The following is a 26805-nucleotide window of genomic DNA, read 5'->3' as shown; positions in this document are numbered from 1 at the left end:
CAATAAAGAAGGAAGAGGATGAAAGAGACTTGTCTTTGGGCTATTTCTCTCTCACATGTGTGAAGGAAGGCTAGGGTTTGTATAGCTAGTCTGGGGTTTTCTTCTGTAGGTTCGATCTTGAAGACGGAAGGGAAAGAATGTCAGCGAAGGTCACAATAAGCCATCCTTAAGCCCCAGAAGGAAGAGAAGGCCAAGCGAAGGTCTGAGGAAGCCTTGGGAGGAAAAAAGAAGCTCATAAGTGTGGCAACAACTACTGCAGGAGGGCCAAAATTTTTAGACCTACAGTAGAGGCAGGAGTTCTGTAGTTGGAGGTCGTAGCAGTGCTTCTAGAAGAGATTTGACTAGGTTTGACTTGGATAAAGGAAGCACATCATGCGGAAGGGTTGGACTTGGTCTTGAAGGGTATTGGTCTTGGTCTAGAGGTCTTGGAATTTGTCAATTGAAGAATCTATAAGAATAGAAGAGATTTGCAGTAGAGGATGGAGTTTTGTAGTTGGAGGTCAAAGTAGTGCTTTTGGAAGAGATTTGACTAGGTTTGACTTAGACAAAGGAAGCACATCATCTAGAAGGGTTGGTCTTGGTCCTAAATGATATTGGTCTTGGTCTAGAGGTCTTGGAATTCGTCAATTGAAGAATCTATAAGAAGAGAAGAGATTTGCGGGTTTTCCTCTCAAGTGGCGAGGTTTTGGCCCTGGCTTGCAGTCTATATTCCATGTTATTGTTCTTCTTGTTTTGGTAGCTGTTTGATGATACGCAAACAGAATAATGAGCAAAGAAGCTAAATAAGTAAGAAAAGTAAAAAGACATCACAAGTAGTTATCAATAAAAGAGAAATCACTTTGATCATTGTTCTATAGATTTCTCAACACATTTTACAACACTCTCTTAGTAATATTACATGAACTCTTCATCTTTATTTTGCTTTGAACATAGTGGTGTGCAAATTAAAGGGAAGATCAACATAGCAATATTTCTAGTGCTGATTCAAAGACATATCACAACTTATAGTAGAGAAAACTCAACAATTACAAAATGAAAAGAATTATGACCTCTTTATTTTTCCATTGCCCATGTAGATCTGCATTTTGTTCTTCTCTCTCACAAACACTACCATGCCCTTAAGGCTAAAGAACTATGATATTAGAAACTTCTCTTCACCATGGCTCTGATATTATTACCATTTCTTCACTATGGCTCTTATACCATGTTAAGAATTGAACACAAGCAAGACACAAACACAACCGTTGGTTGAAAAGGCTTTATGGCATCTTAACACATTATATTGATCTCATGGTATCAATTTATAATACATCATTTGACCACTTCTAGATATCTATCTCACTAACAACTCGTCAGTGGATCATGACAACCAATATATAAGGTTTACAACTCATGTCAATGTGGTCTCAGACTTTGTGATTGTCTAGTTCCCCAGGAAGCTTGTATAATCACAGAAGAATGTTGCTACAAATTTCTTGGATACTTCAGAAGAATGGTTCTTCAGAAAGCTCGAATATATGCCTTAGAAAGTCTCGGATATATGCCTCAATATTGCTTGGATACTTCAGAAGAATGGTTCTTCAGAAAGCTCGAATATATGCCTCAGAAAGTCTCAGATATGTGCCTCAGGAATCTCAAATATCTGCTTCAGAAATTCTCATATATATGCCTCAGAAAGTCTCGGATATATGCCTTAGGAATATCGGATATATGCCTCAAAAAGTTTGGATATATGTGCCTCAGTAATCTCGGTTTTGTGCCTCAAAAAGCTTGCTCACATGCCTCAGAAAAGATGCTACAAAATCTATCTTTGATGGAGACGAATTGGCTCTATTTATACTATATAGTTGTTTGTTCATGGGAAGAGGCACGTCTCTTGGCCGGGCTGATTTGATCCTTGGAGGGCTGACTTGGCAAATTGGAGGGACAAATGACACTGTCAAAAATTCAATTTTTCTTCTTTTACGAGGGTCATGAAGAACATGCCCTTTTAAATTTTCTTTTGACCAAAACAAATCATGAAGAACATGCTAGAAAGTAATAATAATTTTTTTCTTCTTTTGTGTTTACATAAAATACATATTGATATAAGTACAATGAAAATTAGGAAGACCGACCCTAGTTACAATTTCAACACTCCCTCTTAACTAGGGAGGTATTCATAATTACTCAATGGGATAATCTCAAGTTGAAATATTCATATAAGAAAGGGTCTAGATTGATAAGTATTGCTATAAACATCATCATGACCAACATTTTCAAATTACCAAGGCCTTGACAAGTAAGCTCTATTTCTTCACTAGATCAGAGCACAATGATGGGAGGCATTCAATAGAACACCATAGAGCCGTCTCTTTGAGGCACACACTCCACCTAGGTTCACCAAAGTATGTCCTCCACAGGACCATTTCCTAATCTGTTGTCACAATACTTGACACAAGGAAATGTTAGTCCTTCGGACCTTTCTTATACCAGGTCAATGTACTTGACTTACGACTGTTAGTCCTAGTCAAAGTACACGACTCAAGAATGTCGGTCCATGATGCTTATCCAATCTACCATTCTCCCTATCCGTGTTCATGTATTTGACTTACGGCTGCTAGTCCTGGCCACAATACAAGACACATGGAGAACAAGGTGCCCATCCTCACTCCCTCTCATTCTAGGAGGAGATATGCATAAGCCCACGCTTGTCTCGGAAGTACTCATACTTCCCTTACATCAACTACTTGTTCAACTGTGGAGATTCGTTGTAGCTTCTCGACTCCTATTTGCACCATACTCTCGAATCATAAAGAGTTTTGAATTTCCATGGAAAACCAAGTTCTCTGACAATATTTATAGAGTATCACAATCGAATCAAACAAGTCAAATAGTCCATCAAACATTTTATGGAGCCAAATGACTTCACAACTAATTGTGCAAATTGCCATATCTTCTGCCTTCACAGTGCAACAAAATCCTGCTTCATGCTCTTCCAAGAAACCATACCAGATCTCAAGCAACAATAGTATCTCTATCATCAAAACTACCAATCCAATCAATATATCCAATTTTTCTGCCAAACCTCAAGTCCCAACTTGTAGTGTATCAATCCAAGATCCTTCATGTCAAATTTTGCTTCCGGCTCCTTCTGAAGTCGATATTTCGTTCAAGGAGTCCTTTCCCAAAGTACGAGGTCTTCTTTAATCATGAGGCTCCTTTTCAAAATCCTAGGATAACATTTCTAACCGAGGCAATTGTCTTAACATGATCCTCTCCCTCTTACCGGGTTAACCTTCTTGCTTCCATGTTGCTATTATGTGCATGCTAGATTTTTGACTTCTCTAATGCATACTTCAAACTACTATCTCTTTCTGCATTCACGTTCTTCCATAATTCAGGAAAGTCCTCGTGCTTTTCTATGTTCCTCCCATTCTTTCATCTGCTGTTAAGGCTTGGGTAGCTCTTATCACCGACCTGCAAACTTTATTAGGAAAGTCTATGGAAGAACAAATATAATTAAGCAAAGTGTATAGAGAAAAAACTATCAAAAGTTAAAGACAATAGCAACAATAGTAATCGAGAAAGGGGATGCAGAGTACTTATCTTTTAAGAAAAGAATCAACTTCCTCTTAAACTTGTACTTCTTGTATCTATCACCATCTTTGTCCTCACGCTAGTATGCTGTCATTTTTGTCATTAGGGCTTCTTCTTTCTACATAAACAATTAGTCCCAGGGTTTGTCCCTAGAGTTTTCTTAGTTCATACTTTTTCTAGGGTTTACAAACCCTAAATGCTAAAATCCTCAAGACCTGCAATCTTCCAGATTGCAAGTTCTATACTTATGCTAATATGCTAGCTATAAACCCTAGAAATTCCATTGGCAAACCTTGAAGCTTTGTTCTAATTATGATCACAAAATTTTAATTTTCATATGCAACTAAATATTTATGATGGCAACGCCTATTAATTTTGATTGTCTTTGTCCTCAAGAGAGAGAATACAGACCCTCATATTGCATTATATATCAACAATATCTAAATGTATTCCTTCATAGTAGATCTAGCAATGTGAATGATGAGGTCTTCTAAGAGCATACATCTTGGTTTTGATGACCTTAAGAGACACTTGATGCAAGAGAACTTTGAAATGGACATAAATCTATGCCTATCTTTTGAAATATGATAACAAAAGATTATACATACCTCATGAGAATCCTTACCTGTCCTCCTTCAGAAATGAACCTTGTCTTCAGATTTTGTTTACAACAAGCTCGTAACATTATAGGCTTGAGGTTTGATAATTCTTGGTCCTTGCTCAGAGAAAAGACTTAGATCACCCTCAATCCTAGTGTAGACCTTGGATATGCTCGGATTACTTCTTGCATAATTCAGGTCATGCTTATAAATTTGGATTTTTCTCCACAAGAATGCAACAATACTACTTCTTGAAGACTTAAGCACATCTTCCAAAGGAACCACGATTCTGGTCACAAATTGACTGAAGTTTTTTGGTCTATTTCATAGTCCTCTGTGGCTAGGGTTACCTCAGTCTTACAGCCACCTTAAAACCTACGGCCACACAGTCACATAAACAATGCGTTCACCTTCCTTACAGACTTAGAAACACTTGTGTTGTTCCTCGAGGAGACTCGATCCTCAATTGGCCTTGTTTTCTTCCACAAATATGGATCATTATCATAAACAAGTACATGGATCCTCATCAACTAGGCTTTAATTAGAGGCAAATGACTTGATCATGTTCTATAATATTTAATAAACTTGAACTTTGAGGCATGGTCATTTCATTGCTCCATTGAGATTCAAATTCATCATAGTTCGGATTTTAAACACCAATGTCCACAAAAGCTTGGAATTCAGAACACTGATTTCTTCACAGAAGCTCGATCTCATCGTAATTTCCTGGACTTATCACTAGAATATACATAGGAAAGAGGAGGCTCGAACCATATTGAACTCATCATCAAGGAGCTTGAGCAATACCACAAAGATGTATTTGATGTTATAGGCTTGTCAAGTCAATACAGGCTTCTACAGGTCTTCAACAGCTATAGGACTGTCATAATACTCTTTTGATTCCTTCGCATACCTTCCATATAAGCCCTTAAGACAGTTCCATCAAAATGCTAAACCCTACATCCAATACTTCAACAAGAGACTCATACTTGTATGCCCAGAACACTTCTTGTAAACTTGATCAAGAACTCCAACTTGCTCTAGATTAGATCTTTAAGAAAGATACAAAGCTATCTTTGACTTGAACTAGGCTTCTCTTATACTGCAGCTAGCTCTGATACCATGTTGAAATTTGAATACAAGTAGAATTTCTAATCATGACAATTGCTTGTGATTGATATATTTGTTTCCTTTTAGCATTTAATTTATTCAACTGTGTCATCAAACAACTATACATTCAAAAAATAAGTAGAGATCACAGTGCAAAAAAGACAAGAGACACCAAAGATTAGGCCAGAGGCTAGCTCAAAAACCACAAGGGGAAAACTCATCAATACTTTGCTTATAGAATCAGATCAAAATGAAAGATATCCAAGTCATAAACACACTGACTAGTAGAAGCATGACAACTAATCCCTCAAATGCCATTTCAACCGTCCAAACAAATGTCCACATGAAGTTACTTGCTAGATTCTGTCCAAAAATAACCTATACACCACAAAAAATTGTGCCTTAGGAAGCTTGTATAATCATAGACGAATATTTCCTTAGAAAGCTTAGATATATGCCTGAGAAAGTCTTGTATAATGCCTTAGGAATCTCAGATATATGCTTCAGAAAGTCTCGGATATATATGCCTCATAAAGTTTGGATATATGTGCTTCAGGAGTATTGATCTTGTGCCTTAGAAAGGTTGCTTTCATACCTCAGAAAAGATGCTACAAAATCTATCTTTGGTGGAGATGAATTAGCTCTATTTATAGATTTTCGTTATTCAAAGAGGCACGCCTCTTGGGCAAGCTGACTTGATCCTTTGGGGGGCCGACTTGGCAAATTGGAGGGACAAATGACACTGTCAAAAACTCAAATTTTCTTCTTTTACAAGGGTCACAAAGAAAATGCCCTTTTACATTTTCTTTTTGTTGAAATATGTAACTAGGTGTGGTCTTCATAATGACATATGTAATCATGATTTTATGTATTTAATGAAAAGAGAAAAATAAATTTGTTATTGTTGTTCTTGAGACATGGGTTTCATGCTCAAGAGAAATTTATTTTATAAGTCAAGCTCCCATTGAGAGCTTCTAGGGCTTGTCATTGAGTCTACAAGTCAAAAGAGTCATTGTCATGTATGAAAGACCCTTCTTGGGCATGCTACATATTGTAAATAAAATTATTTGAGCCAAAATTAGAGTCAACAGACCCTCCAAGACCTTGCCATGATGCAAGAACAAGTCGACCTTCACAAGCATCAAGTCGACCTAGAGACAGTGACAAGTTGACCTAAGTTGAAGTGACTGGAAGCCTATATATCGGGCACACGACCTTATTCAAGGATATACACTCACAACTCACACAAGTTCGATCAAGGAAGAGGAGAAGTGTGAGGAAAAGGAGGATGAAAGGAAGAGAAGAAAATTTGAGTTTCTAGGACTGTTTTTGAGTATTCTTCTCACACGTGCTAACTATATTAGGGCATCCTTTTGCAACAAGAAGTACCAAAATTGTAATCATCATCAAGGGATGAGTTCTAGGTTAAGAAAGGTCTCTCTGGCAAGTTGAATTGTCATGGAAGGGAAGTCACATCAAGCGATGAAGAAAGGAGGCTAATTTGTCCATTTTCAAACCACACGTGTGACCTAGGGTTTTTGGAGAAGAAGTCGAAATTACAGGTCTGCAACAAGAGTTGAAATTCTAAGCTAGGGCTGAAATTTGAAGTTATGGAACAAGTTTGACAAGCGTTGACTTGAGGGAAGGGAAGTTCATCAAGGAGAAGCTTTGACTTGGTCTTGGAGGGGTCTTGGTCAAGGGTCATAGGTCTTGAAATTCGTCAATTGAAGGTCTATAAGAAAACAAGAATTCTTATGGATTTAACTCTCAGTTGGAGAGGTTTTGGCCCTGGCTGATCGCCTACATATTGTGTGCTTTGTCTTATTGTTCGTTATGGTTTGGTAGTTTCTTGATGAAGAAAACACTAATAATAAACAAGTGAAAGAAGCTAATTAAGTGAAGTAAAAATATATACCACAAACAATTATCAAAGCAAGAGAAATCATCTTATAATGTGTCCCCTTGATTTCTCAACATTGTATTAGAGCTAAGGTGACAAGTCAAGGAAGGGCAACTTAAAGAAGGACACTCAATGGTCGAAGCACTAGAAGATCATCAAGAGCATCAATCATCAAGAAGGACCACTCATCTCAAAGGCACCACAAGGACAAAGATTATCGTGAAGGAACTTACTAAAGAAGACCTCAAAATCCTTGTTCGTTCAAAAAAGGATTCTACACTTGAAGACATTCTTGGGAACCTCGCTCAATCATCACCTCGAGAAGAAGGAGACCTCAAAGACCTTATCTTTAGTCAAAGGAAAGAAGGACTACAAAGCCTCTACATCAAAGAAAGGCTCAGAGAAAGGCATTGTCATCATTATCAAGGAACCAAGGCAATCTCTCTCTCCTTGAAGGATCACTTTTGAAGGAAGACATCTCCTATTATCAACATCATCATCAAAATCAAGAAGGCATCTCGTTGAAGATATTGTCATCACGAGTAAGTATCTTCATGTCCACATCTGAATCTATCAAAATGACTTCATTTTGCAAGGAAAGAAACAAATTGGTTGGGTCATCAAACTTTCTTGCATGAAAGAAGAGGACAGGTTTGATCCTCATAGAAAATGAAGTCATTGATCATGTTAAGGGTTCCATCACTAAATCTCCAAAGGAAGAAGATCAAGCTCTTGCAAAACACATGAAAGGGGAAGTAAGGGCTCAAAGGAATGTAGAATCCATCAAAGATCCCTTCATACCCTATGTATCAAAGTTGGAGACATCAAAAGAAATATACGAGAAGCCAGTAGAATTATTCCCCATAAGTACTGATGGAGAGGTGATATCATTAAGACAAGAACTCTACAAGCTGAAGATATCAAAAGAAGATGGAATAGCCTCATAATTTATGAGGGTATTAGAAATAAGAGACCAACTACAATTATTGGGATAAATAATGTTTCATAAAGAAATGACCACCATAGTGCTCAATGCACTACCTGAGGAATGGGTCAACTTTACATCAAGCATCTATGGAAAAAAGGAAGCGACCCGATTCAATGAATTTTGGTTGTTGTGTAAAATTGAAGAACCCAGGTTGAAGACAAAAAGTGATGGAGGATCAAATGAACAAGCATAAGCATTTGCTGCCATGGCTAAGAAGAAAGGAAAATTTGGAAGGTTTGGTCCTAAGAAAAAGAACAAGAAGGATATATCAAAAATCCAATGCTATGGCTGTCATGAATATGGACACTACAAGAGAAATTGTCCTAAACTCAAGAAGGACAACAATAAAAGAGGAAGGGAAGAAGCCCATATCACTGAAGAAGTGGAAGAAGCTCAAAAGAAGAAATCAAAGGAGGAAGTAAAAGATCTCTACTATGATTGAGATAATCTTCTCCACCAAGTTCTTTTAAGTTTTTGTATAATAGAGCTATCATGGTAGGAAACATTAGAAGCATGATAGAATGCATAATTTTAGGAGATGACATTATAATAACATATGATTGAAGCAAGAGGTCATGACATCATCATAAGAAGCTTGAAAGATAGCTAAAGTAGAAGTTTATAGTAGTCATCATTAGAAGGAAGTAGCCTTTGGTAACATATGGTTGAAGCAAGAGCTCATGACATCATCATGAGAAGCGTGAAAGATAGCTAAAGGAGAAGTCTATAGCAGTCATCATTAGAAGGAAGTAGCTCTTGGTAACCTCATTGAAGGCATGGGTAGAACTTATGGGTAGAAGAAAGTCATCTTGTATTGAGCTCATCATACATCATTAGGAATGAGCATTTGCAGGATAAGGATAATCAAGATCCTCCACTGGAATCTTCATTAGAAGGTTCATCTCTTGGAAGAAGCAAATGTCTCGTTGAGAATTCCACTTTGTATGGGATTCATTGTTTGGAAGAATGATGGTATGATGACAAAGGAATGTAGCATGTCAAGATAGTTGAAGTACTCTCAATCAAGGAAAGGAAGCCACTGAAGGAAGCCTAGATGACCAAAAGAAGAAAATAGGTATGTATGCATATGTTTAATAAATTAAGTCATGTTATCATATAGTTGCAGATAGCATAGGTGAATACTCTACCTCATGAGTATGATCAAAGGAAAGGGATCTCTTTCGTTGAAAATATGCATGAAGGCATGGCTCACATGTTGACTAGATGAAATCAACATAATATGTCCTCATATGGAATATGAGGTGGTTGACAAAGATAAAGGGACTATGGATAGAAGTTCCTGGGGAGCAATATGTGAAGAAAGAAAGAAGAGATTGTGAAAGATGCAACTATGATCACGTAGAAAAATGAAATCAACATCCGATGACTAGAAGAATTGACCATGACATCTCAATGAAAAAGGTATGAAGACTCTGATGAAGTCTAGGAAGGAAGGAGACCATTGGCATTGAATACCTTGGAAATGTGTCAATATGTATGCAGGATGTTAATGTTACAACAAGCGGATGTCATGATGAAGGGCCATCACAAAAGGTAATTTTGATTTGATGTTCATTTTTGATCTTTGAACAATATCTAGATGGGATAATACACGGCTGCCAAAAGAGAGTTGTGGATGTCACCTACAACTAGTACTCATGTGGTGGGATGGAAGATCCTGAAGGAAACATGATGTGGAAAAGGTAGTTGTATGAAGAAAAGCCAGATATGGACTAGTAGATCACTTTCCGATGAAAGGAAGGATGACATGACTGACATGGTTTGTGAATGAAAGTGATGGATGGTCGATGCCCTATGAAGAAGTCCAAGAGTTGAAGGCTCCATAATGATAAAAATGAAATTCATGACATCAAAAGGAGGAGCTCTCTTAGCAGTTGATAGTGACATGATCTCCACCAAAGAGCTGCTGTTAGAAAACAAACCCCTGGTTAAGAGGGAGCTTGGACAAGTCCCTAGTGAAGAGGAAGCTTGGGTACATTTCTTTTATAGGAATGGGTACATTCCTTCATAGGAACAGATATATCCTCCCTAGTTGAGAGGGAGAGATAGACACATCATTCTTGTCTTCACTTTGGAAGAAAGAATAGAGGATTGGGTAAGCATATGGAATCCGATACTCTTTGAGGATGAGGTGGGGCATCCAAGACAAGAGTAGTTGTAGAGGACCGATATTCTTTGAGGACCGAGAATCCAAGATAAGAATAGTCTTGGAAGGACATACCCTGTGGACACCCAAGTGGGGTATGTGACTTGAGAGACAATGATGATGGTGTCTATAAGTCATTTGTCTCGCCAAACATTGTGCTCTGAGCTTGTGGAGAGATAGAGTTGTTAGTCAAAGCCTTGCTATGTGACAATTTTGGTTGATATGATGCTAAACAGATTGGTTACCAATCCGACTCTTCTTATGAGAATTCTTCAGATTGAGAATGTCCAAGTACCTTGTATGGATTATGAATACCTCTCTAGTTAAGAGGGAGTGTTGAAATATGTAACTAGGTTCGGTCTTCATAATGACATATGTAATCATGATTTTATGTATCTAATGAAAAGAGAAATAAATTTGTTATTGTTGTTCTTGAGACATGGGTTTCATGCTCAAGAGAAATTTATTTTATAATTCAAGCTCCCATTGAGAGCTTCTTGTTGAAGAAACTAAGGCATTTGGGTTTTAGTGAGATTCTTTTGACAATGATAACAATTTGTGAAGTACTTTTTACTTTTCTTATTTGCACAATCTTCTCTTATTATTATTAGTGTGTGTCCTTCTTACTTCATCAAACAATTACCAAAAAAAGAGACAAGAACATAAGATGTTGGTTCTTTGCCAGGGAAAAACCTCTCTTTCCTAGAGAGAAAAAAGCTTCTGCAAATTTCTCTTATTAAAGCTTCAATTAACAAATGGCAAACCCTAGACCCTTGACCAATAGATCCTCCAAGCACAAGACACAACCTCTTTTCTTTTTGTCCTTTAATCATTGCCTTCTTTTGTTTTGCACCTTGATCTCTTCCTTTGCACTTCTTCGGGAAACTGAGTGATCTTTTTCTGGCAACTACAAAAACCCTAGGTCTTCTTAGAGACCTCTTCTTTGGAGTCCTCCTTTCCTTCTCTACTTCGCTTTGCAATCTACCTTTTTCTTGACACTTGGGCTAGAGAATGAGACCTTCCTTAAGAGATAATTCCAAGTTGAGAGGCTGATCCTCTTATCTTACTGCAGATCTGAATTCTTCGCATGTATGGCTGGTCTAGGGCTTGAAATGAGCCCTTTTACTTCCTTCCTTCCTTCGCTTTAGGTGTCCTCTTCTTCGCTAGAGATGGAGGCTTTATTAGATGCCTTTTCTTAACCCAATCAAACTTGATTATGTTGCTGCACTTGTTGATCCGATGTGACTGCAAAACTGCTGTCCTTTATTCACACGTGTGACAAAATTAGGCCCTAAAAAAACCCTCCCAAACTCGGTTTCTCTTGTTTTTTCTTCACTTCCCTAAAATCACCTTTATGCTCCTTTTTCACACCTCTTTTTCGTCCTCTCTTCTTCGCTGATTTCAGCGATGAGTACTGATTCTTTTGTGAGGTTGAATTGCCCTATATATAGGATTCTGTCCCTCCTTTTAGGCCGACTTGATCAATCGGTGAGGCCGACTTGACATTTGTGCATGAAAATTGATTTCTTGAGCCGACTTGAAGAGGAGACTTAGCCTTGTGCCTTGGAGGATTATTTTTGACACATACCTTTGACATAATTACATAGGTTACATAGTGTAACATGTCCACATGGGTCTTCAACAATTACATTGACTCTTTGACTTTCCTAGAAGCACTCAAATATGTGCTTGACCTACTAAATGAGCAAGAAATTCATTTTTACAATTTACAAAAATAATATTTCTTTTTCTTTTACAAGTACAAAGATCAAAATTACATTTGTGAAGACCAAACCTAGTTACACTTTCTTCAACACTTCTAGGGCTTGTCATTGAGTCTACAAGTCAAAAGAGTCATTGTCATGTATGAAAGACCCTTATTGGGCATGTTACATATTATAAAGAAAATTATTTGAGTCAAAAGACTCTCCAAGACCTTGTCATGATGCAATGAGCAAGTCGGCCTTCCTCTTATTGTTGTCCTTCTTGAACTTAGGACAATCCCCCTTATAGTGTCCATACTCTTGGCAGCTAAAGCATTTGACATTGGACATATCTCTTTTACCCTTTCTCTCTGGACCAAACTTGCCAAATTTCCCTTTTCTCTTGGCCATAACAGCAAATGTCTGCTCCTTTGATCCCACATCATCTTTGGCCTTGACTCTAGTCTCCTCAATTTTGCATAGAGACCAAAGTTTATTCAACGGGGTGGCTTCCTTCTTGGCATATATACTTGATGTGAAGTTGCCCCATTCCTCAAGTAATGCATTGAGCGCCACAATTGTCGTCTCTCTGTCTGACATAACTTCTCCTAGTTCTTGCAGTTGTTCTCTCATCTCAGAGACCTTCATGAAGTAGGGAGCTATTCCTTCTTCCTTGGATATCTTCATTTTATATAATTCATTGCGCAACGATGTCACTTCTCCAATTGTACTAACTGAGAATAGCTCCACCAGCTTGTCAGAGATTTCCTTAGATGTTTCGAGTTTGGAAACATAAGGAATGAGTGGATCCTTGATGGATTCTATTAGAATCCTTTGAGCCCTTGTGTCATCCTTATTATATTTTGCTAGGGCTTGAGTTTGTTCCTTAGCAAGAACAATGACACTCCCTTTGATGTAGTCCAGAAATTCATTTTCTTTGAGAAGTAGACCAATCATCTTTTTCCATGTAAGGAAATTTGCAGTCCCAACCAATTTGTTGCTTTCCTTGCAAAAAGACATTTTTATATTTTCAGAAGAGGACATAAAAATACTTACTTGAGAGAGTTGTTGTGAAGAGATCTTGCTGCTTCCTTGAAGATTTGATGATTTGACTTCTTAGATTGTGGAGTTCTTCAAGATGCCTTATGAGAGATTTGCTTGGTGATGAAAACTTCTCATTGTGTAGATATGGAGATCTTCAAATATTAGTCTGGATCTGAGTACCTTCCTTTGAAGATGATGAGTCTTTGATGTATAGCCTTCTTGGATGAACCTTCTTGTAGAAGCCTTTAGATGGAAGGCTTTTCTTCCTTCTTTGTTCCCAGGTTGGTAGTTTCCCAGGTTGGTAGTCCTTTTTGATGGATCTAGGAGAGGAGTTGTCCTTCTTGTCTTTGATGGATTTGGAACCCTTTCTTGTAGACCTTATGCTTCAACCTTTTTGTGCCCTTGCTTCTTGATCCTAATGCTTCAATCTTCTATGTGTTCTTAAGATGCCCTTCCTTGATGTGTCACCTTAGCTCTGAAACCATGTTGAAGAATCTAGGGCAATTGGGTTATAGTGAGATTCTTTTGACAATGATAACGATTTGTGAAGTACTTTTTACTTTTCTTATTTGCACAATCTTCTCTTATTATTATTAGTGTGTGTTCTTCTTACTTCATCAAACAATTCCCAAAAAAAAAGAGACAAGAACATAAGATGTTGGTTCTCTGCTAGGGAAAAACCTCTCTTTCTTAGCGAGGAAAACCCTTTTGCAAATTTCTCTTATTGAAGCTTCAATTGACAAATGCCAAACCCTAGACCCTTGACCAGTAGATCCTCCAAGCACAAGAAACAGTCCCTCTTCTTTTTGTCCTTCAATCATTGCCTTCTTCTGTTTTGCACCTTGATCTCTTCCTTCACACTTCTTCAGGCAACTGAGGGCTCTTTTTCCGGCAACTACAAAAACCCTAGGTCTTCTTACAGACCTCTTCTTTGGAGTCTTCCTTTCCTTCTCTACTTCACTTGGCAATCTTCCTTTTCCTTGACACTTAAGCTAGAGAATGAGACCTTCCTTGAGAGATAATTCCAAGTTGAGAGGTTGATCCTCTTACCTTACTGTAGATCTGAACTCTTCGCATATGTGGCTGGTCTAGGGCTTGAAATGAGCCCTTTTACTTGCTTCCTTCCTTCACTTTAGGTGTCCTCTTCTTCGCTAGAGATGGAGGCTTTATTAGATGTCTTTTCTTAGCCCAATCAAACTTGATTATGTTGCTGCACTTGTGGATCTGATGTGACTGCAGAACTGCCCTCCTTTCTTCGCACGTGTGACAAAATTAGGCCCTAAAACAACCCTCCCAAACTCGGTTTCTCTTGCTTCTTCTTCGCTGCCCTAGAATCACCTTTATGCCCCTTTTTCACACCTCTTTTTTGTCCTCTCTTCTTCGCTGATTTCAGAGATGAGTAGTGATCCTTTTGTGAGGTCGAACTGCCCTATATATAGGAGTCTGTCCCTCCTTTTAGGCCGACTTGATCGACAGGTGAGGATGACTTGACATTTGTGCATGAAAATTCATTTCTTGAGCTGACTTGAAGAGGAGACTTGTCCTTGTGCCTTGGAGGATTACTTTTGACACATATCTTTGACATAATTACATAGGTTACATAGTGTAACATGTTTGCATGGGTCTTCAACAATTACATTGACTCTTTGACTTTGCTAGAAGCACTCAAATATGTGCTTGACCTACCAAATGAGCAAGAAACTCATTTTTACAGTTTACAAAAATAATATTTCTTTTTCTTTTACAAGTACAAAGATCAAAATTACATTTGTGAAGACCGAACCTAGTTACACTTTCTTCAACACTTCTAGGGCTTGTCATTGAGTCTACAAGTCAAAAGAGTCATTGTCATGTATGAAAGACCCTTCTTGGGCATGTTACATATTGTAAAGAAAATTATTTGAGTCAAAAGACCCTCCAAGACCGTGTCATGATGCAATGAGCAAGTCAGCCTTCACAAGCAAAAAGTCGGCCTAGAGACAGTGACAAGTCAACCTAATTTGAAGTGATTGGAAGCCTATATATAGGACGCTTGGCGTCATTCAAGGATACACTTACAACTCACACAAGTTCGATCAAGGAAGAGGAGAAGTGTGAGAAAAAGGAGGACGGAAGGAAGAGAAGAAAAATCGAGTTTCTAGGACCATTTTTGAGTATTTTTCTGACATGTGTGAAGTGGATTAGGGCATCCTTCTGTAGTAGCAAGTACCAAAATTGTAGTCATCATCAAGGGCCGAGTTCTGGGTCAAGAATGTCTCTCTAGCAAGACGAATTGTCATGGAAGGGAAGTCACATCAAGCGATGAAGAAAGGAGGCAAGTTTGTCCATTTTCAAGCCACACATGTGACCTAGGGTTTCTGGAGAAGAAGCTGAAATTGTAGGTCTACAACAACAAGCCGAAATTTTGAGCTAGGGTCAAAATCTGAAGTTGTGGAACAAGTTTGACCAGCGTTGACTTGAGGGAAGAGATGCTCATCAAGGAGAGTCTTTGACTTGGTCTTGGAGGGATCTTGGTCAATGGTCATAGGTCTTGGAATTTGTCAATTGAAGGTCTATAAGAAAAGAAGAGTTCTTGTGGGTTTTCCTCAGTTGGAGAGGTTTTGGCCCTGGATGATTGCCTACATCTTGTGTCCTTTCTCTTATTGTTCTTTATGGTTTGGTAGTTGTTTGATGAAGAAAACACTAATAATAAACAAGTGAAGGAAGAAGCTAATTAAGTAAAGTAAAAATATGCCACAAACAATTATCAAAGCAAGAGAAATCATCTTCTGTGTTTGCCCCTAGATTTCTCAACACTTTTGACCAAAACAGAGCATGAAGAACATGCTAGAAAATAATAATAACTTTTTTCTTCTTTTGTTTTTACATAAATTACATATTGATATAAGTACAATGCCAATTATGAAGACCGACCCTAGTGACAATTTCAATGTAAGTTGCACAAAGCGCCAAAATGTTTCGGAGTTTCCGAAATGGGTACTTTTAGAAACATTACCTCCCAAAAATGTAAACGTTGCCAAAACATCATATATATATATATATATATATATATATATATATATATCATTTTTGGGAGGTAACGTTTCTAAACGTACCCGTTTATATATATATATATATATATATATATATATATATATAATGAAATTTATAAATAAATGAATAACACATTATCTTGCAAGAAAAAAGGGAATAAAACCCATAGATGACAATTTAGAAGGAAAACCAAGTCTGTATCTACTCTCATAGATGATTACATGATGGTCGAGTTTCAGATTAGTAACGTTTTTGGGGTATATTAGAATATTTTAGTATATATGTGAAAATAATAAATTTAGAAAGTTTTCATTTTTCATTATCTTAGCTGGTTCACATGGTACCTTTATTAGTTCCCCCCTGCAATGGAAAGAAGAGTGCCCACAAGCTTCAAAGAGATCAGTGTGAACAATTGATTTCTTGGGAAGTAATAAAAGATACCATTGTTCCTTTTAGCATGTAATATAGGTTTGCACAGGGTGCATCTAAGTTCTTGAGAAGTAATACAGAAGACCAAGGCATGAAAGCCGAAGAATATAAATAAATAACAATCACCACAGAGCACAAGAGAAAACTGAAATCTGAAATAGAAAAAGAATAATTGAAACTAAATGGATCCCAACCTTGTGCAACTGTACTATGTGGCACAGACCTGGACATGTGCCAGATCTCCTCAAGGATCCGATAGTCTCGTGTACTCTTTCACAAAATCTATGATAACAATGATATCTTCATGGCTATCTAAAGCTATTTTAGAATTTTAGGTTTAAAGTTACAAACTTACAGGAAGTTCTTATATTTTCAAATATTTTTTTCACTTTTTCTTTTTTAATTGATGTTATTTACCTTACATGACCTATTTTTCTCAATAAACGCCAATGGTTCTATAAATATCTGGGCAGGTTTTGCGAGTAAGAGGGTGGTTTTCTCAAGAAATGGGTTATTCGTCAAGAAATAGGAAACACGTACTAGAAATGGGGTTTCTTATGAATAACTGGTTTCTCACAAATATGGTGCGTCAATGTTAGGTTACTGGTAACTTAGACATGCACCTTGCCTGGTAGAAGGGGCTTGGTTTGGAACTTTTAGAACCTTTAACTTCTTGGTTTGAAAATGCTGTGCTTAGAGATACCATTTTAGCAGTCAGGTCCAATTTCTTCTTGTTAGCTACCAATTCAGCACAAAGGGAAGCTATGCCCTCTTTGTTGTTTTATGTGTCAAGATCAAAAAAGCCTTTGAGTTCAAAAAACATAGATTCTAATTTGGAGATTGGCGTCGATTGGTTAGAGATTTTTGTTAGCTGTTCATTGACTAGTCAGTACTTTTGATTCACAGTTCCCATTAACTCAACAAATTTTAGTTTGATGGCCTTCAAGTGATCTTCCATGGCATCCAGTTTGTCTTGGGTTTTCATTTTGTGGACGGGGGATGTGTTTTACGAAGATTCTTGTTCTTCTGCTGGGCTGATTTTTGCAGGCAATTAAGGTGGGGGCCCAGATCTTTGTAGCAGAAGCAACCTGCGCTAGTAGAGAGGGTCGTAACTTCAGGATTGCTGACATGGTTTATAATAGAGGTTGTCAAACGTTTTAATGGTTTGATATGCACCTCCAGGTTTTGATTTTTGAGGAACATATCCAAATTAATCCAAATGCCAGTGTATTAATTATTCAAATTCAAGATATGTAACATTGAGGTGCATATTAGACCTTTTAGATGGGTCTGTGTCTGTGCTCGTTGTACTTAGTGTGATAGTGATATTCTTACTTGTGCTGCTGGTCTGTTTCCACAGTCAACTGCATGGACATACATAATTTACTACTTTCTTACTTGTGCTGCTGGTCTGTTTCCACAGTCAACTGCGTGAACATACATAATTCTACTTTTCTAGTGTTAAATAGGCAAGAATTCAATTTCTATAGACAGATCCTTATGCCAATTTTACTCTGACTATACACTAAATATCCATTTAATCTTTTTTCTTTTGCAGCGGCATTTGCAGGCTTAGGATATCTCTCACTATATCTTGCTGCAAAGATTAATATTTTTGACCGTAAGGGCCATGCTGCAAAACTCTGCATTGTTTTCTTTCCACTCTTGGCAGCTGCCCTGATTGGTGTCTCACGAGTTGATGATTACTGGCACCACTGGCAGGATGTCTTTGCAGGAGGTCTTTTAGGTCTGCATCAATTGCTTCACTCTTAGTGTAATCTAATGATCATGTAGTAGGAGACCTTTTTTTGGTTTGTTCAACATCAAGAGTGTCTTTCATTGCAAATTTAATATTGAATACGGTAACTTGTTTAACAGGTTTGACGGTGGCAACCCTGTGTTATCGGCAATTCTTTCCAGCCCCATATGATTTAGATGGTAAGGCTATTTTTTCTGAAATTGTTATTTTACAATCGTGATCGACGTATATTCTAGTTGGTTTTCTTTACCTGCAGGGTTTCTGTCATTAAGTTTTACCATCAGTTATCCACGGATTTCTCAAATATTGTAAAAATCAGAAAAACATGAATGGACAATATGGCTGTTTCAGCTTTATTTCATTAACTACGAAACTTGTTGCCATAGAAGGACTTCAATCAAATACACGTGGAGAAAATATCTTTACAAAGATTATAACAAACTTGGTTTTGAATTTAAGTTGTTCAAAACTACCTTATGTGTGATGACTGATTGACCTCAGTAAAATGCCAAACTGAATATCTCCTTGTTTTTTAAAATGAACTTCTCTTGGTTTTTCTCTGAAATAACTGGAATGTGACACACAACTATATACAAGACAGTGATAAAGGGGATTATTTGAGAGGTAGGAAAGGATTGAGAAAGATGTGTTGGATTTGTAATTGAGTCATGTCAACTGATTGTCACCTAATGTGCACTGCTCATTTTCCAACCTGATCTAGTGCAACTTAGTATAAATTTGATAGGTTATTTTGTAGCTTGGAAGAACCATTTTAGATTATTGATGTTTGTAGCTCGGGCAGGTACTTCTGCAGAGGCCCAAGTGTCTAGGTGTGAAGAAGCTGCCTATCACACTCTTAACCTTAGCAATTACTTTAGTGATTCAAGTGAATTTATACAAGATAAAGTGAGTTAATCTAATGAAAAGTAAAGGTTTTTGCAGTAGTGAAGTAATTGTAATCTCAACTGTCGATCTCAGGTGATGTTGATATCTCATCTCAATTGTCAATTGTTTTGGAGATTAGGGTTAGGGATTTGGTCATAACTCAAACTTCTAAAAGAAAAGCTAGGCTAAAGAAGAAGACACAACACAATGAATGAGCACAAGACTTGAGAGGAGATCTTAGTGATTTGGTGGAGAAGGAGTTTCATCCAAGTGTGCCAAGTCCAAGAAAGGTGCAAGTGTGCAGCAAGGGAGATCCAAATCAGCCAAGACAGATCGAAGGACAAATCTAGGGTGGGCTAGATTAGATCCAAAGTGTTATTGTATTTGTAGTTTCCTCATTGGGTCATTTTGCCAGTAAAGGAGCCCGAGTAGGTTCTGAGTTATTAATAAAGAATTGTTTGATTGAGCAGAAAATTTATGTGTGCTTATATGATTGAGATCGGTTGTGTTATTTTCTTCCGTTGAAATTTTTCGTTTATGTTAAGATCCCAGGCGTGCTTTTATTTAGTATATCTGTGATAATTTTGCTAGGAATTAAATTGCCAGGTTGTTGGATTTAGAAATCTAACATGGTATTAGAGTGTACACTTTGAGAAAGCCCATCCTAAAATCGCCGAGTGTCATGTTCATGTAGGTGTCCAGAGGCCAAGCTTAGCTAGTGACCATATGAGGCACACATTTATTTTTTGTAGGGCTGATCACGTAAGTGTTGTGATCGCAAGTTGTACATCTTATGGTGTATGCAAGTTGAAGATGACAAGTTAAAACACTGTATGGAGTAAAATAAATTTTTTTTAACGTGTCGAGGGCCAGTAGGGATGCAGGCTGAATTAATCTATTAGTGTTGTGAGGGTCAACAAAGATAGGAAAATTAAAAAAAGGGAAAAAATGAAATTTTTGTGGTCCATAGTAGGGGCTTGGTCAAAAATAGCCTGAAAGGAAAAAAAAAACTGCTGAACGATGTGCTAGTGTGAGGAAGAGAGCTACAAAGTGTATTCTAGTTGGCCATTGGTCATGTGAGGAGTTATCACCTCTGGTGAAAGCCATGACTGGTCGACACAAAGGATAGCCGTGATTGCTAGTTTGTGAGCAGTGGGACAAGGAAGGTAGTGGTGTTGGAGCTTATAGAGACGCAACAGAGCAAGAGGTTGGGTCGTGCATGGGACAAGGGCAGAGCCACTGCGTAAGATCAACCGACAGTTGCACAACAAAGCTGTTAGACCATCTGAGTTGTTTAGGGTGGCTAGTTACAACTACAAAGCACAATCAATAATTGCCAGGGTGGAGGGCGAGTGGCTGGAGCACTTGTCGACCAATAATGGTTGGGATAGGGCCAACCATAGATAGTGTTGTCCTTTGAGATAACCTAAGGTCAATAGGTTATGCCAAAGCATCTATAATGTTTTATTGATTTTGATTTAGTTGGAGGACCAATGTATGAAACAAATTATAACAATAATGCTCAACCTTTTGAATAATACTAACAAGTAAACAAAGGGCTGCTATTTAATTCCCACAGTGATTTAAGTTTTGTTGATGTTAAGTAGAAGATGTAAGGAAATATGATTACTTTAGTTTCAGACAGAAAATTAAATAATCATAAGCTAGAAAACCCTCAATCGATGTTTGAAGATTAAACAAAATATACTTAAGATTATAAAGATGCTGACAATCTGATGATTTAGAGGGAGATACTTAAACAAATAGTTCAGTAACCCATTCTCTTTTAATGATTATAACTTCAGAAAGGAATTAAGAATAACTGAAACACAGTTACACTTACCAAATTACCTTTATAAAACTTAAACATATGCAGAATACATAATGAAAGATGCACTGGAAAAACTTACAAGAGAAACAAAACTGTGTGGAACAAAATTCAGAATCCTTTGCTTTATCATTAATGATCCAGAAAAGCTGTGTACATGGAATGCTTACAAAATGCTTATGCAAGGGTGCAACCCTTAATAACTCGTAGAAGAGAGTTATTTATACTAGTTTAGATAGTGAACAAAATATCCCAAACTGATTACAAAAATAGCCTGAAAGGAAAAAAAAACTGTTGAACGATGTGTCCCTATTAGGGAGGGAGTTGTTGATGGCTATTCCTTTAAAAACTGCAGTGCTGTCTTCTTGTTGGGATGGAATGTTAGTCAATTGTTTCACATAATTGATCCTACCTCTCTTCACTTGGTATCTCTAGATTTACCATTCTTCTAAATATCTCATCAACTTCGGTATACCTTTCAAAATTGGGTTTAGTGAGGAAAAGATGTCCAACTTTGTATTTGATTGTGAGGTCAGGGCTCAAAGCTTCCAGAAACTCTTTGCCAATAATCTATCTTTTTATCCCTGCAAATTGATTGCTATTTGCTACAATAGTATATAACTTTTCACAGTAATCCTCCAATTTGACTAACTGATAATTCGATGACATTAACCTTGGTAAACCTTTCTTATTCAACATACTGAATTTAGAATGAAACCTTCGGACTACAATGTTCAAAGCTTCACATTTTGTTTTCAACTGAGTTAGTAGATTCTTCTTCATAAGGACTTTCTTAATTTCCAAAATAGTAGTTGTCCTATCTGGAATATTTATTTCTTGTAACTGTTGCTTAGTCTTAGAGTTTAATACTTTGATCATTCCTGCTGCTTCTTTGGGTTTTGTCTTCAATGCTACCCTCTGATTATCCATCTCTGTCCTACATCTGGCAATTAACTCTTGCTGTTAGAAAATGATTTGTATGGATGGCGATACTTCTGTTATGGAGTGGCTGATATCTAACCAGATGTTCTCTTTGGCTTGGGCCAAAGTGTCTGCCATTAGAGTCTTACTCTCTAATTGTTTAATCTTAAATTCTAACTTGTGTGATTTTTGCATTTCTTCTACATACAAGGTGTCATTTTTTACCTTCTGTGACTCTAGGGTTTGGAACTTTTGGAGTAACTTTTCATTCTGTTGTTTTTGTGCTTGTAACTCCTGTGATAACCTTGCTGTTTCACCTGTTGCTGATGATGACTCAATGTCAGTGGAAGATGAGCTTGGCTCTGTACATGCTATGGGAACTTTTGTTACTGGTGTCACAACTAGCTGTGTTGTCTCTTTTTCCTTGAGCAGTTGTTCTATTTGCTCTTCCATATTCTTGATCTGTATGTTTTGCCCAATAATGAGCTTTAACAACTCCTTTCTGTTAATTTTTGGGTATGTTCTATGCTAGAGCAATTTATTTAAATTTTCACAGTTAGCAATCACATCAACATTAAGATAAACTGCAAATAGAACATAAATATAAAACGCAGAAGACAAGCCAAGACAAGAGGACAAAAGATATGGCGCGAGCCAGGGACAAACCCCACAATGTGTGGGGAAACCCTTTGATCAAATCTTCTTTTATCTTCAAAGTTCAGCAGAGAAAGAGAGAGAGATTACATTTAAAACAGAAGTCAACACTTTGACTTATCTAGATCTAGCATAGATCATTTCGTATAATGATGAGATCAGTTGAATACATTCTGCTTCAACTGATTCTTAAGGTGACTCCTTCACCTATCATTGTGCTGCATTTCATCCATTTGCTGCACCTTACTGTGTAGCACCATCTTGCTGCATCATCATGACCATGCTGCTCATGATCTCATACATCATGCTGCCCATACATCATGCTGTCCATAATCTGCATCATGCTGACCATGATGCAGCATCCTCCATCATCATGCAGCCCTGTGTTGTACTTCATCACTGATATCTTCAGTACTATTGTTATCATCATTGTTGCACCATGACAGTCCCTTTAAAATTATCCCAGAGGTGATCTTTATATCGAGATCATGATTTCACAAGAACTAGATCATGACTTTGTCACTGATCATCACAGCTTCTCATTGACTGCGTTAATATGCTGACTGTCTATATGACAACATTTCATACATCGTGTTCCTTACTTTGCTGCCTTGACTGTGTTCATTTATGTGCTGCCTTAACTTGTATACATCTGCATTCCATACATCATCAATATGACAGCGTCCCATAATGAATATGACTTGTATATATATCAGCGTTCCATTCTGAAGCGTATATATATATATATATATATATTGAGTTGCTACGTATCCATCTGTATATATATATATTCATGGAGTTGCTTTTGCTGCGTATCCACATACATTCATACATTCATGAAGTTGCTGCGTATCTACCTGCATGTATTACAGTGCGTATTCCAGATTATATGTTTCCACGAATAGCGTAGGGTTTTACTTCCTTCATGACCGCGTATATCCATATTCCTTCATTCCCATATTGCGTGTTTCTAGACAACGTATATATATATATATATATATATATATATATATATATATATGTGTGTTCATGCATCTTTGCCTACGTCCTAAACAGCGTGTAGATACCGCGTTGTTGAATCCGATCATGAACATCGTGTAGATTACCATGCGTTGTATTACGGCACCTCTTCATCACTGCGGCTCATGAACAACGTATTACTCCATGAACAACGTATTACATGATTCCATAATCTGCGTGTGAACCGTGAACAACATATTACTGGACTGCGTGTATCATGAACAAGACTGCGAGTATATATGAATGAGTTCTTATATGAGGGTGTATACACGTGTGAGTTCCAGTGACTGCGATGACATGACAACGTATGACTTTATTGTCATTTGCTCCGTTCAGATGCTATGGGTATGACTGTATTGTTGTTTGCTTCATATACATATTCATTTGCCAGCGTATGAACTTACACACAGCGTATTGAACAACGTATATATAATGCCCAACGTATATGCAATCATGACTACGTTTACCTTAACAGCATGTGAGTCTCCAGCGTGTAAGTCTTCCTGATCTTACGTATGTGCATGACAACCTATAGAGTATTTGCTGTGCGTTTAGGTCTCCATTGCCAACGGATTAGAGATTGTTGTACGTAGTTGCTCCATATCTGCGTGAGAGCTAGGGCATCATCCAAGGCCAGCATATTCTTCTTAGTGTCTCTCCTTCACCAATAACCCAAGACGTGGAGAGGAGGAGATCACTTGAAGAATGCGTTGCACTAATGACTCCAAATCCTCTCTTATTTATACTAAAGGTGGATGATTGAATAGACATGACGTTTGGGCTTCTAGAGCCTACATAAGAGCTGGTCGGCTTGATAATAATTATATAAACAAAATAAATTCATATCTCCATAAATACTTATCGGAATCGGATGATCTTTGGATCAATCCTACACCTCTCGATGAGAGGGATCCAATAAAAATATCAGCCGCCATAAATAAGCCGACCCACATGGAGTTTGGCCCTAGTTGCCAATTTAACACTCCCTCTCAACTAGGGGGAACTCCATCTGCTGATCCATATGTCCGACTGTACTATCTCTGCCATCAGTGCCCTGCACTGCTCTGCCCATCTTTGCTCAGCTCTGCTGGCTCTGCTCAGCTCTGCTGGCTTTTCTTTGCTCTACTCAGCTCTGCTGGCTCTGCTAGCTTTGCTCTGCTCAGCTCTGTTGGCTCTGCTAGCTCTGCTCTGCTTTGCTTAGCTCTGCTCAGCACTGCTGGTTCTGATAGCTCTGCTCTGCTCAGCTCTGCTGAACTATGAAGAAGAAGAATTGATCGAGAATGTCTCATACCATTCTCCACTGACCCGAAGTCAGACTCAGAGTGCGTACGATTGGTCCCAGACCAGTCTCAACCGACCCAAAGTTAGTGTCATAGTATGTACGACTCTCACTGGTCCCAAACCAGTCCTGCACTAACACGAAGTCAGTCTCGGAGTATGTACCACTGGTCCCAGACCAGTCTGAGCCGACCCGAAGTCAGCGTCATAGTGTGTACAACTCCTACCACTGGTCCCAGATCAGTATCATTGATCCCAGATCAATAGAGGACATCCTAGTGTAGGGAGTACGGTAGATACAACGATGCGTCCATCGGTACTACTATGGTCCCTAACTTCATTTCCCTGCTCATTGATCAGATGAAAGGTACTTCCCATGAGTCCCAAACTGCATGGGTAGGATGCCTCGACAAGAGAACTTAATCAATCCTGTCCTCACAGGAGAACACATCAATCCTGCTACAATCGCCATGGAGAACACATCAATCCAGGCCGCCATGGAGAACACATCAATCCAGGCCTCACAGGAGAACACATGATTCCTGCTACACAGGAGAGCAAATCATCCTGTTCCACAAGAGAGCGAATCATCTTGTCCCACAAGAGAGCGTATCATCTTGCTCCAGTGCGCACCACCAGGGGAGGGTGAGTCACCCTGTGGTCGTATGTTGCTCCAGTAGAACTGCAAGCCCCCCCAGAGCTCCTAGAGCTCAATGTATGCAACATGCAGGACCCTTTTACAAAGGTCTCTTGATGACTCCAAGTCATTCGGGAAAACCACAAATTTGATCTTTCCCTCGAGGCTTTAGCGACCTGTATATCATCTCAGTGCGATGGAGCCTCCTTGCTCATCGACTTTCCATATCCCAGATAAGGCAGTGTATGATGTATGTCTGCTGGAGCAATTGTCGAATACATGATTCCTCAATAATCGAATCACACCTCTGGTTGTCAGAGAGAAAGACAGCTAACATAAGAAATTCCGCAACCATGCAGCTTCATACGAGATCATACTCGTAGCCATGTATTCAGTCTTGGCGGTGCTTATAGTGACCGACTTCTGCTTCCTGCATCGAAGCAAAATTCAAAGAGAACCAACACTGAAAAGTGCTCTAGTGATCCTCTACACTGCCTGCCCACTCATCATTCGAATAATCATGTGGTTTCATATTTTCGGCAGTGTATCTCAATCCATGAGAGATTGTGCCCCTGAAGATATCTCAGAAGATTCTTGGCACCAATCCAGTGAGGCTCAACCAAATATGAGCTCACCATGCTAACTGCAACACATATGTCTGAACGGAGGTTCTCCAAGAACATCAATGCGAATGAGTTTATGAATTTCAAAGGCATTCCCAAATCAGGTCCGACATCACTACCATATAACTTCTTGAAAGTTAAGATCCTCGAGGTAGTCACAGGCTTGCAACTTATCTTTCCACATTCAGAATCCAACTCCCTCTGTCTCCTATAAATGAGAGGGTCTGCACCTGTCAGACATACATGCCGGTACGAGAGGTTTATCATCCACAACCTTCGAGTAATGGTTTGGATCGGTTTCACTCCTAGTGAATCTCAGCTGCATTAGACAGCTATCAATCCTCTCATACTACGCCCGAGGTGTTTTGCTTCAAGCAATAAAGGGCTTTCTTCCACCTGTATACATGAGATTCCCGATCACGAGTCTCAAAACTCCTCGGGTTGTTCCAAGCCTCTGGACCTACTGCATGAGGGGAATGGTCCCCTTATAAGATTTTCCTTCCGTGCATCTCAGACATGTACCTTCATGCTCCTTTTTGAATTCAGGCATCCTAGTCACCTTCTGACTCACAGACCTCCAGTGCTGAGTCAATGGACATGGTCCCCAGTGGACTTCCTGCAACTTGATACAACCCTGAACTCAAAAAC

The 26805-nt window shown here is 38.3% G+C and overlaps 1 protein-coding gene across 1 annotated transcript in view; it reads left to right on the top strand.

The window, feature by feature from the left end:
- The window catches only part of LOC149170330 (lipid phosphate phosphatase 2-like), a 173151-nt gene that overhangs the window by 76928 nt on the left and 69418 nt on the right, over positions 1 to 26805 (top strand). The window contains exons 6-7 of the mRNA XM_089428991.1: positions 18111 to 18299; positions 18431 to 18490. Coding sequence (XP_089285117.1) covers positions 18111 to 18299; positions 18431 to 18490 — 249 coding nt within the window. The remainder of the gene's footprint in view (positions 1 to 18110; positions 18300 to 18430; positions 18491 to 26805) is intronic.

Source organism: Pinus tabuliformis, chromosome 4_2 (genome assembly GCF_031772625.1).
Source record: "Pinus tabuliformis cultivar Carrire ecotype Pingquan chromosome 4_2, CPIR1, whole genome shotgun sequence".
In the NCBI taxonomy this organism is placed as follows: Eukaryota; Viridiplantae; Streptophyta; class Pinopsida; order Pinales; family Pinaceae; genus Pinus; species Pinus tabuliformis.
The sequence above is the reverse complement of the archived record's forward strand: the minus strand, read 5'-3'. Positions and strand labels throughout refer to the sequence as shown.